The 13,530-nt window shown below is 39.8% G+C and overlaps 1 protein-coding gene across 3 annotated transcripts in view; it reads right to left on the bottom strand.

The window, feature by feature from the left end:
- Positions 1–13,530, bottom strand: part of DNAI3 (dynein axonemal intermediate chain 3) — a 106,270-nt gene that overhangs the window by 44,678 nt on the left and 48,062 nt on the right. For all 3 annotated transcript variants that reach the window (XM_058303233.2, XM_058303234.1, XM_058303236.2), the window contains 2 exons: positions 7,630–7,703; positions 510–654 (listed from right to left, as the gene is read on the bottom strand). In XM_058303233.2, coding sequence (XP_058159216.1) covers positions 510–654; positions 7,630–7,703 — 219 coding nt within the window. The remainder of the gene's footprint in view (positions 1–509; positions 655–7,629; positions 7,704–13,530) is intronic.

Genomic DNA, 13,530 nt, shown 5'->3' on the forward strand with positions numbered 1-13,530 from the left:
AGGTTACATTTTTCTCTCATCACCCCCATCCCCCTTTTCTCCTTCAGGATGTTTGTCCATGTGCCAGACAGTTATTCTCAGTGGTTTTGTTCTGTTTGTTTTTATCTATTTACAGCTGAGTAAATTCTACCTCAGAAATTTAGAAAATTTCTAATCCACTCTTTCTAATTCTTTCCAAGTTACCTTAGGAATATTCCCACCCCTCTGATTTTCAGGCAACTGATATATAACTGAATAATTATTAAACAAACCATGTGCAAGCTGTGGCTTGTACATGAAGAAATCTCGACCTCAGGTTCACAAGGACTGTGATATCTGGCTTGATCTTGTAGGCATCATCATAACTCTCATTCACAGAATTACCGGTTGAATGAATACACAAATTGTAGAGTCCTGTGTTCATTTGAACTGCTTTTCTTTTAAAATATCTGTGTATATGTGTGCTTATGCATACATAATATATGATATATGTGAGCAAATGAGGATGGGATAAATACCATGCTGCTTACCTTAGTGAAAGGTTTCCAGGAGAGATCTAGGTGCGAAAAAGTAGACGGTACATCAAAAGGAATTTCAATCATTTCTTCTTTCTTTTTCTCCACTGGCTGGGGAGTTGAAGCTTTCTGTGGTCTGATATCCCAAAAGCATATTGTGCTAAAAAAAGAAAGTTTATAATTTATTTTATTATTAAGTACAAATAAGAGGTGCAACCTCTGGATGACTATTAGTGTTGCTACACATGAGCAGGGTGACCATGGCTATCTCTTAGTGTCTTTGAAGTAAAGATTTTATGAAATGAGTCTGTTTCCCATTTTAAATTTTAGAGGCTAATACTGTTTAAAAACCTTCCTAATCTTTAGACTAATATCATAAATAAGAATTTTGAGTTTGGAGGTTAATATAAACTTTTCCTATAACAGCTTTATTGAGATATAATTCCTATACCATACAATTCACCCCTTTAAAGTGTACAGTTCAATGGTTTTAGTATAGCCACAGACTTGTGCAACCATCACCACTATCAATTTCAAACATTTTCTTGACTCAGAAAGAAATTCCAGGCACATTAGCTGTCATTCCTCATTTCTTCTCACCCCCTAGTTCCCATCTGTAGGCAACTACTAATCTACCTCCTGTTTCTACAAAATTGCCTATTTTGGACATTTCATATAAATGGACTTATGGGCTCATATAATATGTGGTCTTTTGTGACTAGCTTCTTCTCTTCTTCTTCTTCTTCTTCTTCTTTTTTTGGCTTCTGAAACTTAGCATAATGGGTTTTTATTGTTTTGTTTTGTTTTTTGAGATACCTGGGGCCCCAGGACCTTGTATGTGGGAAATCGGTGCTCAACCACTGAGCCACATCAGCTTTCCTGAGTTGGTTTTCTCATTTGTTTTGCTTGCTGTTCTTTTTTGTTTTTTTTCAGGAGGTACCAGGAACCAAACCCAGGACCTCCCATTGGGAAACGGGAGCTCAACCACTTGAGCCACATCCACTCCAATGTTTTTAAAGTTCATCCATTTTGTGTGATCTAATGTATCTTAAAAAAAAAAGATAATAAGTTTTCATCCATGTTGTGGTAGATATCAGTACTTCCCTTTGTATTGCCAAATAATATTCAATTGTATGGATATAGTACATTTAGTTGTCCATTAATCAGTTAATGGGCATTTGGATTGTATCCACTTTTTAGCTATTAAGTATAATACTGTTACTAATATTTGTATTCAAGTTATTGTGTGGACACATGGTTTCTTTTAACTTGTGTATATACCTAAGAGTGGCATTATTGGGTCATATGGAAACTCTATGTTTAAAGTTTGAGGAACTGCCAGAATGTTTTCCAATGTGATTGCACCATTTTACATGCCCACTACCAAGATATGATGGTTCCAATTTCTTGACTTCCTTGTCAACACTTGCTATTGTTCTTCTTTTTTATTATAGCCATCCTAGTAGGGTTGCAGTTTTGATTTGCATCTGCTTGTGTTTTGGTGTCCTATCTAGGAAATAATTGCCTAATCCAAGGTCAGGAAGATTTATGCCTGTTTTCTTTTAAGAGTGTTATCGTTTTTGCCCTTACAAATAGGTCTTTGGTAAATTTTTTCTTCATCTCTCTTTCTTGTGGTTTGCTTTCTGTCTGGTCTCTGTGTCCATTCACTGTGTGTTCTTCTGTGTGTCTGTATTTATTTATTTATTTCCCTCCCCCCCTTGAGACTTGCTTATTGTCTGCTCTCTGTGTCCATTCGCTGGGCACTCTTCTGTGTTGTTTTTTTCCCACTCATCTCCCTTTTCGTTGCGTCACCTTGCTGAGTCGGCTCTCCGCGGTGCTTGCAGGCTGGGCAGCTCTCCATGGCGTGCAGGTGAGCTTACCTTCACAAGGAGGCCCGGGAAGTGAACCCAGGGCCTCCCGTATGGTAGACAGGAGCCCAACTGATTGAGCCACAGCTGCTTCCTCGCTCTTTGGTCAATTTTGAGTTAATTTTTATATATGTCATGAGGTAGGGGTCTGACTTCATTCTTTTGCATGAAATAGTATTGTTAAATATAGATAATATCAGCTGAACTTTCTGCATCAATTATTCATACATTCTTAGTTAATAGAACCTAATTTTACCTTTCTCTATTTTATTTTTTTTGGCAGTTTATAAAGAGTATTTATTTGAGGTAGGAGCTTACAGTTACCAGGCCATAAAGTATAAGTTACTTCCTTACCGAAGTCTGTTGTCATGTGTTGGAGCAAGACGGCTGCCAGTGTCTGCAAGGGTTCAGGCTTCCTCTTCCTCTTAAGGCCCTGTGGTCCCAGCTTCTTTCTTTTTACTTTATTTTATTTATTCATTTTTTTACTTTTTAATTTTTTACACTTTTTAAAATTAAAGTTAATAGATCACAAAGAATGTTACATCTAAAAACATAAGAAGTTCCCATATAACCCACTCCCCACCTCCCCACCCCCATCATTTTTGAAAATTGTAATTTTTTGAGGATATATACATCTCAAAAAATGTTACATTAAAAAACATAAGAGGTTCCCATATAATTCCCACCTCCCTACCCCACTCCGCCCACACCAACAACCTCCCCTATCACTTTGGCATACCCATTGCAGTTGGTGAACACACTTTGGGTTACTGCTGCACCACATGGACAACAGTTTACCCTGTAGTTCACACTCTCCCCCAGTAGATTCAATGGGTTATGACAGGATATATAAAGTCCAGCATCTGACCCTGCAATATCATTTAGGACAACTCAAAGTCCCAAAAGGGAAACGGACTTTGGCCCAGTGGTTAGGGCGTCCGTCTACCATATGGGAGGTCCGCGGTTCAAAACCCGGACCTCCTTGACCCGTGTGGAGCTGGCCATGCGCAGTGCTGATGCGCGCAAGGAGTGCCGTGCCACGCAAGGGTGTCCCCCGCGTGGGGGAGCCCCACGCGCAAGGAGTGCGCCCGTGAGGAAAGCCGCCCAGCGTGAAAAGAAAGTGCAGCCTGCCCAGGAATGGCGCCGCCCACACTTCCCGTGCCGCTGACGACAACAGAAGTGGACAAAGAAACAAGACGCAGCAAAATAGACACCAAGAACAGACAACCAGGGGAGGGGGGGGAAATTAAATAAATAAATAAATCTTTAAAAAAAAAAAAAAAAGTCCCAAAAATGCCCCCATATCACATCTCTTCTTCCCTCTCCCTGCCCTCAGCAACTAGTGTGGCCACTTTCTCCTTTCCCCACCTCAATCTACAATATCTTCTATTACTAGTCACAATAATTTTATAGTAGAATATCAGTAAGTTCACTCTAATCCGTACTTTATTCCTCCAGTCTGTGGACCCTGAGATGGTGATGTCCACTACACCTCTAGATCAAGAGGAGGTTTAAATTCCACATGGATGATGGATGCAATTCTTCTGCTTGCAGTTGTAGGCACTCTCGATTCCCTGGTGTGGTGGTTGACCATCTTCACCTCCCTGTTAGCTGACGTGGGTAAGTCTTAACAAACCAGAGAGTAGGAGTCGCAACTCTGCTGAGGCTCAGGGCCCAGCTGACACATGGACAGTCCAGAGATTCAAGTCCCCTGAGTATACACCAACCCCAGTGCCAGCCACAGGTTCAGTAAAAGTGACAGAAGAGGTATGTGTAGAAAGATCACATCTGAGTCCAGCTCCATCACACTCAGGAGCACATCTTATTCTATTTTAGAAGATCCTCAGCATAGCTAGAATCTAAAGGTTAGGACTGATAACTAAAGGTTAGCTTTCTAAATGTATAAACTCTTCTTACTACTTTTAAAGAAAATATTTGCAGAAAATTCTATGTTTAAAAAACAAACATTGTAAAATGTTTTCACGATTATATAAAATAATAATTTTCCCAATCAACTAACTTCCTTCCCTTCCAATCCTCCCTCTTTCTCTTTCTCCATTCCCTTTCATTCCTTTCTCTTTCTTCATCCCATCCTTCCTAATTCAAGGGATATCATTAAAAACAACCACCAATGATCTGTGTCTTCAGTATAGAACATGTGATATTTTGGGTTTGTTCAGTGATTCCAAATGTTTTCTGGGGCTACTGAAGAACAATATGGCATTACATTCTCTTGTTTTATGATCAACATTATAAAATAAGCATTTCTCCATGAAATTACAGTACAATTTTAATTGTTGTGTAATGTCCCATATGGTGCTATAGGTAACATTTGTTATTTTTGCTTGGGCAACAACTGCCTCCTTTTTTTTTTTTTAATGGCAAAAGCATTCTAATTGTTCTTTGGGGAGCTTCCCCTTTCCCCAATACATGCAGTCATGTCATGATTGTCATTCAATCATTTTTTTATGATGCAACCAGGTCAATCAGAATCTTTCCTGTCACAGAATCTTCAGCAGAGTGATTCAAAAATACCAAATGGTTGGAGCCGATTCATTCAGATGGAAGGGGCTGGCATTTCAATTCCTAAATCCCTTGCCCTTTTTGCGAGGTCTGAGTCAGCTCTTCCTTTGATTTAAAGATGTCATTACTTACTAGCTATAAAATAGTATACTAACTATAGTAAACTATAGATGGATAAAGTATTTGGCTTCAGAGTCTTATTTCCTCTACTGTAAGTATTTTCAAGGATTGTTGTAAATATGAAAAGAGTTCATCTATTACTTAGTAGAGTATTTGGCATAAACTTCCAAAAGATTTCTTTTTTTCCCCTTAACTCAGTCAGAGTCAGTACCTGTTGCTTGCAATCACAGACCCTTACCCAATACATGCTCATAGGACTAATTATGTCTTCCCAACCCCTTTTCTATGGCCATGGCTAACATTATCTATGCCTTTGATTGCCATTCCACATTTGTTCCAATTTCCATGGCTTAAAGTGTCATTTCTACTGAGGACAAAGCTATTTGGAATAGTAAACTTTTCCAGTATATGGATGTTAGATAAATACTATTTCTATTCGTATTTCTTACTTCATTATGAATTCTTAGTTCTATAAATTGGGAGAAATAATTTTATTTATATTACTATTTCTTCAACATAACTATCAATTTATTTTTTAAAACATTTTTATAAGTATACAATAAAAATGTAAAAGTCTCCCACTCTTTAAAAGAAGCTCTCACTTAGCCTAATAGCTATTGCCTAAGAGTTACCTCCTGAATACCTCTTTGTAGGCAAATTTGGCCTCGCTCTAAGCCAAACTCAGCAAATAAATTCACTACTTCTCCCACCCCGGTATGGGACGTGACTCCCCTGGATGAGCCTCCCTGGCACTGAGGGATTAATACCAAGTACCAACTAGTGATGCATTTGGAAAAAGACCTTGTCCAAAAGGGGGAAACATCTAATACAAAAGAGTTTTTATGGCTAAGATATTTCAAAGTGAGTTGGGAGTCATTTCAGAGGTTGCATTTATGTACCTCTTAGGCAGATCTCACTAACTGCCACAGTAAACAAATCCTCATACAGGGTTGCTCCTGAGGGCTCTAGAGCTATGTGGACATTATAGACAAGGCAGAAAACCCCATGAAATCAGCTCCCCATGGGTGGACCTTACCTTGGAATATACATTAATCTATTTCACCAATGTAACAGAGTTAGACTCATGTATAATTTCCCTACACATCATTTTTCTGCCCCTTTTATTTGAGCCTATATTTAGCACTATACCCATTAAATATAATGTCCCATAAACTTAAATCTTCAGTCTGTTCATATGTTGGTTGAGCCCTGAATCTCAGCAGAGTTGCAGCTAATACCTACTCTCCAGCTCATCAGACTCACCCAGGACAACTAATAAAAGGATGGTGATGGACTACACCTATCCCAAAAAACAGAGTATCTACAACTGCAAATTTCTTCCATTTGCTCCATAAGATCTAAGCCCCTCTCAATCTTAAACAAGCAGGCATCACCATCCCAAAATCTTCAAGATTGAGGAATGAACAAACATAAGGGGCGGATGCAACCATGGACAAAAGTAGACTTATTATTGAAGTAACGGAAGAACTTCTAACATAGATATAAAGATAGTGATTGTAAGAGGTTCTGAGGGGAGAGGGAGGGAGGAATGGGTGGAACATAGGGCAGTTGTAGGGCATTGGAATTGTTCTGCATGATATTGCAATGAGGATACAGGCCATTATACATTTTGTCAAAACCTATAAAACTGTATGGTGCAAAGTATAAACACTAAGGTAAACTTAGACCTTGGTTAGTAGCAATACTTCAATGTTTCTTCATCAATTGTAACAATGAACCACACTGATGTAAGATGCTATTAAAAAGGAAAAATGTGAAAAGGGGAGTAGGTGGAGTATATGGGAATTCCTTATTCTTTCTATGTAACTTTTCTGTAATATAAAACCTCTTTAAAAATAAAGTTTATTATATGAAAAAAAGAGATGCTTTCCCAATTAAATGCTATAATCCTTGAGGGCAGGTCAGATGGGAAATTTATATTTTCAGCATCATTTTTCTGTAAACCTACCATTTCTCTAATAAAAGCAAAGCAAACAAAACAAAACAAAAAAGAGGAGCCAGAAGTCAGCAGAAAGCATAAGGGCAGACAAAAGGGAGAGAGAGATTGCCACATGACGGAAGGCAGAGATGCAAGCCAAAGAACCCGGAAGATTGTGGCAAACTGGCACCAGAGCACTACACACTTCAGGGAGAAAGCATGGCCTTGCCAATGCCTTGACTTTGGACTTCTAGCCTCTGAAACCCTGAGCCAATAAATTCCTGTTGTTAAGCCAAGAACAAAACAGTTCAGGTTAAAAATAATAGCTAAAAAAACCCCAAAACGCTATAATCGTCATAACTGTGAGATAAAACTGAATATTAACAACACATATTATACATTTGCAAATATGAGATGAAGAAGCAGAATAAATATGGATCATTTCAAATTTCTAAGTGACATTATCAAAATGAAACTTAGTAAATTCTTCTTTTTACAAAATATTTATGTTTATAAAATGTTTTTATAACCAGCAACAATCTGTCACTTTCTGTCCTTTTTTAGATTTAAATTGCTACAATAAAGTTTATTTAAGGAGCAAAAGAAGACAATGATTTAGTAGCATTTAAGAAAAAGGAATATAATGTGTGAACATGTATTAGGAAATATTTAAAATGAGACATACCAATCTGCTGAACACGTGACAAGTTGACAGCATATTCCACTTCGATTCTCAAAGACAGAACCCATTCTGTTAATCTATTTTTAAAAACGCAAGGAAAGTAAGTTTTAACTAATAAATGTATACCATATCTAGAACAGCAATGACTTTTCTCTTTCGAGTCCTTTTTGAATCTTTTTAAATGTTTTTCTTGTGTTTTAATTTCTATAAGACAAGCATAAAATTATCAGAGGTATGGAAGACAGATGGTTCTAAAATCAAACACAATTCTGCCATATATTCTTTTTCAGTGTCTTTTCACAGAAAAAATTTTACATATTTTTAGTTTTATTTAAAATGCATACAATTTTCTATTCTGAGCTTTTTCACTTAGAGTAATTTGTTATCCATGTATTTGTAAAAATAACTTTAATCACTTTATAATATTTCATATAGCAGCTGTACCACAATTTAATTATCCGTTATTAGAAATGTAGGCGCTTTCCGTTTTTCACTATTAATTGTGGAGCTGACCATAGAAACTTTTATAAGATTGTTAAGCAGTTAAGAGCAACAACAGAAAAGGTGCTCAGTGTTAAATACGGTCCCCGCGTGGGCCCAGTTCCCAGGGACTCCCGCATCCTTTCAGTAACTGGCAGCAGAACTCTGGGAGGACACAGAGGATCTTAGATGGGTTTTATGGCAACTCAGGGTCCTAGAAAGTCCAAAATTCTAACCAACTAGCTCTCAAATGAGGTGAGAGGTTTTGTGACAAACTGACGGTGAAGGCATCAGGCACTGCTCTGGGATCAATAAGGAATCCTGCCCTCCCCACTTCCTCACCTTATGAGCACAATAGGAAACAAGGGTGGGGCTTCCAGCAGCAAAGAAAGGAGTGAAGGTAGGGGTGGGAGAAAGCATAAAAGCGGTGCTCCTGTCCGTCTCACGGGAGCCAGGCAGCTCCCAAACACGGCTGACAGCCGAACATTTCAGGCCTGGGGGGCCCTCCCGACTTCCGCTACAACCCGACAATCCAGGGGCCCACACTGCCTGCCCCTCCTCTGAAGGTCCCTGCTAGTTGACGAGGAAGCTGCTAGAAGTGTCCTTGCTCTGGGGTTCCTGGTTGGGTTGATGCATCCATCGATAGAAGCCACACAGGCCGGGTGACCCTCCAGTGGGCTCTGGAAAAGGGAGAGGGTGGGTATGGTCTCATGACTTTTTAAAAAGAAGACAATATTGAAGAAGTTCCCAAACTTCTTTTATGGATATACTTTGACATGCTTTTAAAAAGGTGTGCATGTAATTTTGTATCTTGAGACACAAATTGCCTTATTTTCAGCATGAATTCCCCAAATTGAAATTACTGGTCAAAAAGTTTGAAAATTTGGGTGATTTATGGACATGTTGACTACCTGCATTCCAAAAGCATTAAAGTAGTTTTATGTTACCAGTAGCAATATTTGTATTTACCACCTCATTCATTCTCAGATTTTTTTTTCTCCAAATAATAAATATTTTCTTTTTTTAGGAGGTCACTGGGATTGAACCTGGGACCCCGTACAGGTGAAGCAGGTGCTCAACCACTGAACTGCATCTGTTCCACTCTACCTCAATCATTCTAACATGGAGTATTATTTTAAAACTTCACTTAAAAATGAAATAGGTCAAAAATAGCACATTATTGTTCCTTTATTATTAATTTCTTTCATATTAGAAAGGCTGAATGACTTTTAGGTCGATTTACTAATTCTTTTGGCTTTTGCTTATTTATTGGAAATTTTTATATGGTACAAATAGTTTCCTCCATTTTTTAATTTGCTCTTTATTTTTTAATTTAGAAATTTACTGTGTATGTTTTGAGCCTGTCAATCTTTCCCTTGGTGATTTCTTTCAATATTAATAAACAAAGATAACTATTCCCATTCCAGAAATTTGATATTCTATTCTGATGTTGAGTTTGTTCTATGACTTATGTTAATTTAAATCTATAAATCACCTGGAATTAATTTTTGTGTATGGGGTGAGTTACTGGTTAAAGTGGAGCTCCTATTCTTGTGTTGTGATCCTTCCATTATTTGTCAACCTTTTATAGATAACAGAAACTGTATATGGACTATTGATTTGGCCCATTAATACTTTAAAAATAATTGTTACTGGGAAACAGCTGTGGCTCAATCAGTTGGGCTCCCGTCTACCATATGGGAGGCCCTAGGTTTGCGTCCCGGGGCCTCCTTGTGAAGGCAGGTTTGCCAGCACACTGCGGAGAGCCACCTGGCCCACAAGCACCATGGAGTGCTGCCAGCTTGTAAGTGCTGTGGAGAGCTGACTCAGCAAGGTGACGCAACAAAAAAGGGAGACAAGCGAAAACACAGAAGAGTGCACAGCAAATGGACACAGAGAGCAAACAGCAAGCAAGCTGCAAGGGGGGAGGGGAGATAAAATTTTTCAAAAATTATCGTTACTGTTAGGCCCTGGGCTCTCATCCGGCCACCCCCCTTTATCACCTTCCTCCCCCCTCTCCCTGCAGCTGTATATCCCCAACTGGTAGGAACAAAAGTTCCTGCCTCCACTCTCTTGCCTAAGGATTTCTGCTGATAGGAACATAGTAACCCACATCAGAGAAATAACACCCAGAACACAGGTGAAACTACAAAGTTGACATGAGTTATCATGACCTGACCCTAAAACTATAAAGCTAGCATAAACCATCACAGCCTAGCCCTTTGTAGGTTATCCCCAGAACAAGTTATAAAACCTCTCCCCCAACCCTCCCCTTGGTGGCCCTGGAGTCTATTCAGACACAGCTCACCTCTAAACTCTCATTAAAAGCTTTGTTTAAACTAACCTCAGCTCCCGATCTGATTTTGAAGACGCCTCCCTTCCCTGGCTTCCCTCCGAACCTAACTGCACCTCACACAATCCATTTGAATACATGGAAGCACTATTCAGGTCTCAGAACTCTATGTTTTCAGAATAGTCTTTGATTTTCTCATCTGATAATTCTTCAAAGTACATAGTAGACCATGGTATCCTTGAGGGAAATATTTGGGGAGTTTCACCAACCCTCACGGCATTTTGTGAGGTTATAGTAAAGGACCACAAAGTCACACCACAATGCAGATGCTGGGCAGTCAGCTAGGGTCACTTACTGGTCAACTCAATTCAAGACCATGTTTCTGCAAAACTGCACATTACTGTGTGTAACAGTTTGATGTTATTGATGAATTCCACAAAGAAACATTGGATTAGGTTTGTAAACTGGTTTTTCCTCTGGGCATATGAGATTATATTGGATTCAGTGCCAGTAGGGCACAAGAGTCCCCTTGGTGGGGACTCACAGATAAAAGACATGGGAAAGGACAGAATTGAGGATTCTTAACATTGGAGTTTTGGTGTTACAGTTTGATGCTGAAGCCTTAAGCTGGAGCCCGAGGAAGTAAGCTCACAGAGGAAAGAGAAGCAAGACCCAGGAAGGGAGGAACCCAGGAAGCCTCAACCCTCACAGTTGTTGGCAGCCATCTTGCTCCAACACATGAAAATAGACTTTGGTGAGGGAAGTAACTTATGCTTTATGGCCTGGTATCTGTAAGCTCCCAAATAAATACCCTTTATAAAAACCAACCAATTTCTGGTATTTTGCATCAGCACCCCTTTGACTGACTAATACAGAATTTGGTACTGAGCAGTAGAGTAGGGAAATGCTTTTGCAATTACCAAAATGCTGAAATGGTTTTATAAATGGGTAAGGGGTATTTTTTGAAGGGATTGTGAAATGCTTGATGTAAAAGGCCTAGATTGCTTTGAAGAGACTGTTGATAGCAATATGAATGCTAAAGAGACTTTTTATGATGCCTTAGAAGTAAATGATGAAACTATTATTGAAAACTAGAGGAAAGGTGATCTGTGTTTTAAAGTTGCAGAGAACTTAGCAAGATTAACTCCTGGTGTTTTTTGGAAGTTAGAATTTGAAAATGGCAAGCCCGGGCATTTAGCTGAAGAAATTTCCAAAGTAAACCCAGAGAATGTGGATTGGCTTTGGCTTGCAGCTTATAGCAAAATGCTAGATAAGAGAGATATGCTGAGGACTGAACTGTCAAGCACAAAGAAAACAGAAACAGATTCTGGAAATTCCAAGCCTCTGGAAATCAAGCTTCAAGATGAAAGTGCCCCATTTGAGGACTTAACTAAACTCGGAACTTGTAAATCAGGATTGAAGATGCAGTTATGTTGGAAAGACTTGTGGAAAGTCTTACTGTCTGATGGCTTGGACCCCTGCTTCCTGCATGTTAAACCAACAGACTTTTTGAGAGAGCTGTATGAACAAAACCATTGTCAGCCTGGAATAAAAGGGACATGGAAAGGAAGGACTGAAGGAGAAACAGCTTTAAAAGGAAAACCATGGAAGCTGAGATCTGGAATTAGGACATCACCTTGGGCCAAGAGAGAAACCCTACCCATGCGTACAGACAGAGTGAGTTTGCCTGAGCATTTGAGGAGGGTGGATATTCCTGTCTGATCTTTTGGGAGAGTTTTGCTACCCCAGGGTACAAAGAGGGTGGAGCACATTCCCCAAGTATTAGGGCAGTTAAGGTCAGTACCCCAGAGGCCTGAGAGGGGTGGACCTATCCCCCAAAAGTTAGGGAAGGCCAGGTGGTCAACTGGTTGCTCTGAGAGGGTTGAGTCTGTATGCCAAAGGTTAGGGGGAATGTTGTCTTCACATCACTGTGCTAGGGGGTTAAGATTCTAACCTAAAGATTAGGTAAGTTGTGGCAGTCACCCCAATGTTCTCAGACAGTGAGGTCTAGAGTGTGGGCAATACTGGGATGCTTGATGAGGGTGGAACTAAGAAAATGACCATTGGGCAAGCCAGTGGAAAGGGTGGGTCCCCATACGGCTCCAATGAGAAAAAACCATCTTCTTGAGAATGACTCCCAGACTTTGAAATCAAATAGAGGATTCCCTGTGGGTCTACTGAACTGTAGAGTAACCATGACTCATGTTTCCCTCCCAATTTCTCCTAATTGTAATGAAAATGTTATCCTTTGTTCATTTATGTTTCAGAAGTAGATGAATGTTTTGTAAGTTTCAGAGATCTATAGCAGACAGCACTTTGCCCCAACACAAACTGTATTTCTTTAAATTGATTGTGATATGATTTCGTACTTGCATTGTTACTGATTTAAGATTTTTTAAAAATACTGTAATGTCTTTTTCGAATTCAGAGGATGGAGTGTAGCAGTTAGATATTATTATTATTATTATTATTTTTTAAAGATTTATTTATTTAACTCCCCCCCCCCCCGGTTGTCTGTTCTCGGTGTCTGTTTGCTGCGTCTTGTTTCTTTGTCCGCTTCTGTTGTCGTCAGCGGCACGGGAAGCGTGGGTGGCGCCATTCCTGGGCAGGCTGCACTTTCTTTTCACGCTGGGTGGCTTTCCTCACGGGTGCACTCCTTGTGCGTGGGGCTCCCCTACACGGGGGACACCCTTGTGTGGGCGTGGCACTCCTTGTGCGCATCAGCACTGCGCATGGGCCAGCTCCACATGGGTCACGGAGGCCCAGGGTTTGAACGGTGGACCTCCCATGTGGTAGACGGACGCCCTAACCACTGGGCCAAGTCCGTTTCCCAGTTTGATATTATTGATGAATTCCAAAGAGAAATATTGGACTAGGTTTGTAAACTAATCTTTTCCTCTGGGCATATTAGATTATATTGGATTTAGAGGTTTACTTGATTAGGTAATCAGGTAAACCTCTTATGCCAATAGGGCATTGAGTCCCCACTCCTTGGCCAGTGGGGACTCACAGATAAAAGGCATGGCAAAGGACAGAGTTGAGGGTTCTTAATGTTGGAGTTTTGATGCTGCAGTTTGTTGCTGAAGCCTTAAGCTGGAGCCCGAGGAAGTAAGCTCACAGAGGAAAGAGAA

The sequence above is a fragment of the Dasypus novemcinctus genome, chromosome 9 (genome assembly GCF_030445035.2).
Source record: "Dasypus novemcinctus isolate mDasNov1 chromosome 9, mDasNov1.1.hap2, whole genome shotgun sequence".
Classification (NCBI taxonomy): domain Eukaryota; kingdom Metazoa; phylum Chordata; class Mammalia; order Cingulata; family Dasypodidae; genus Dasypus; species Dasypus novemcinctus.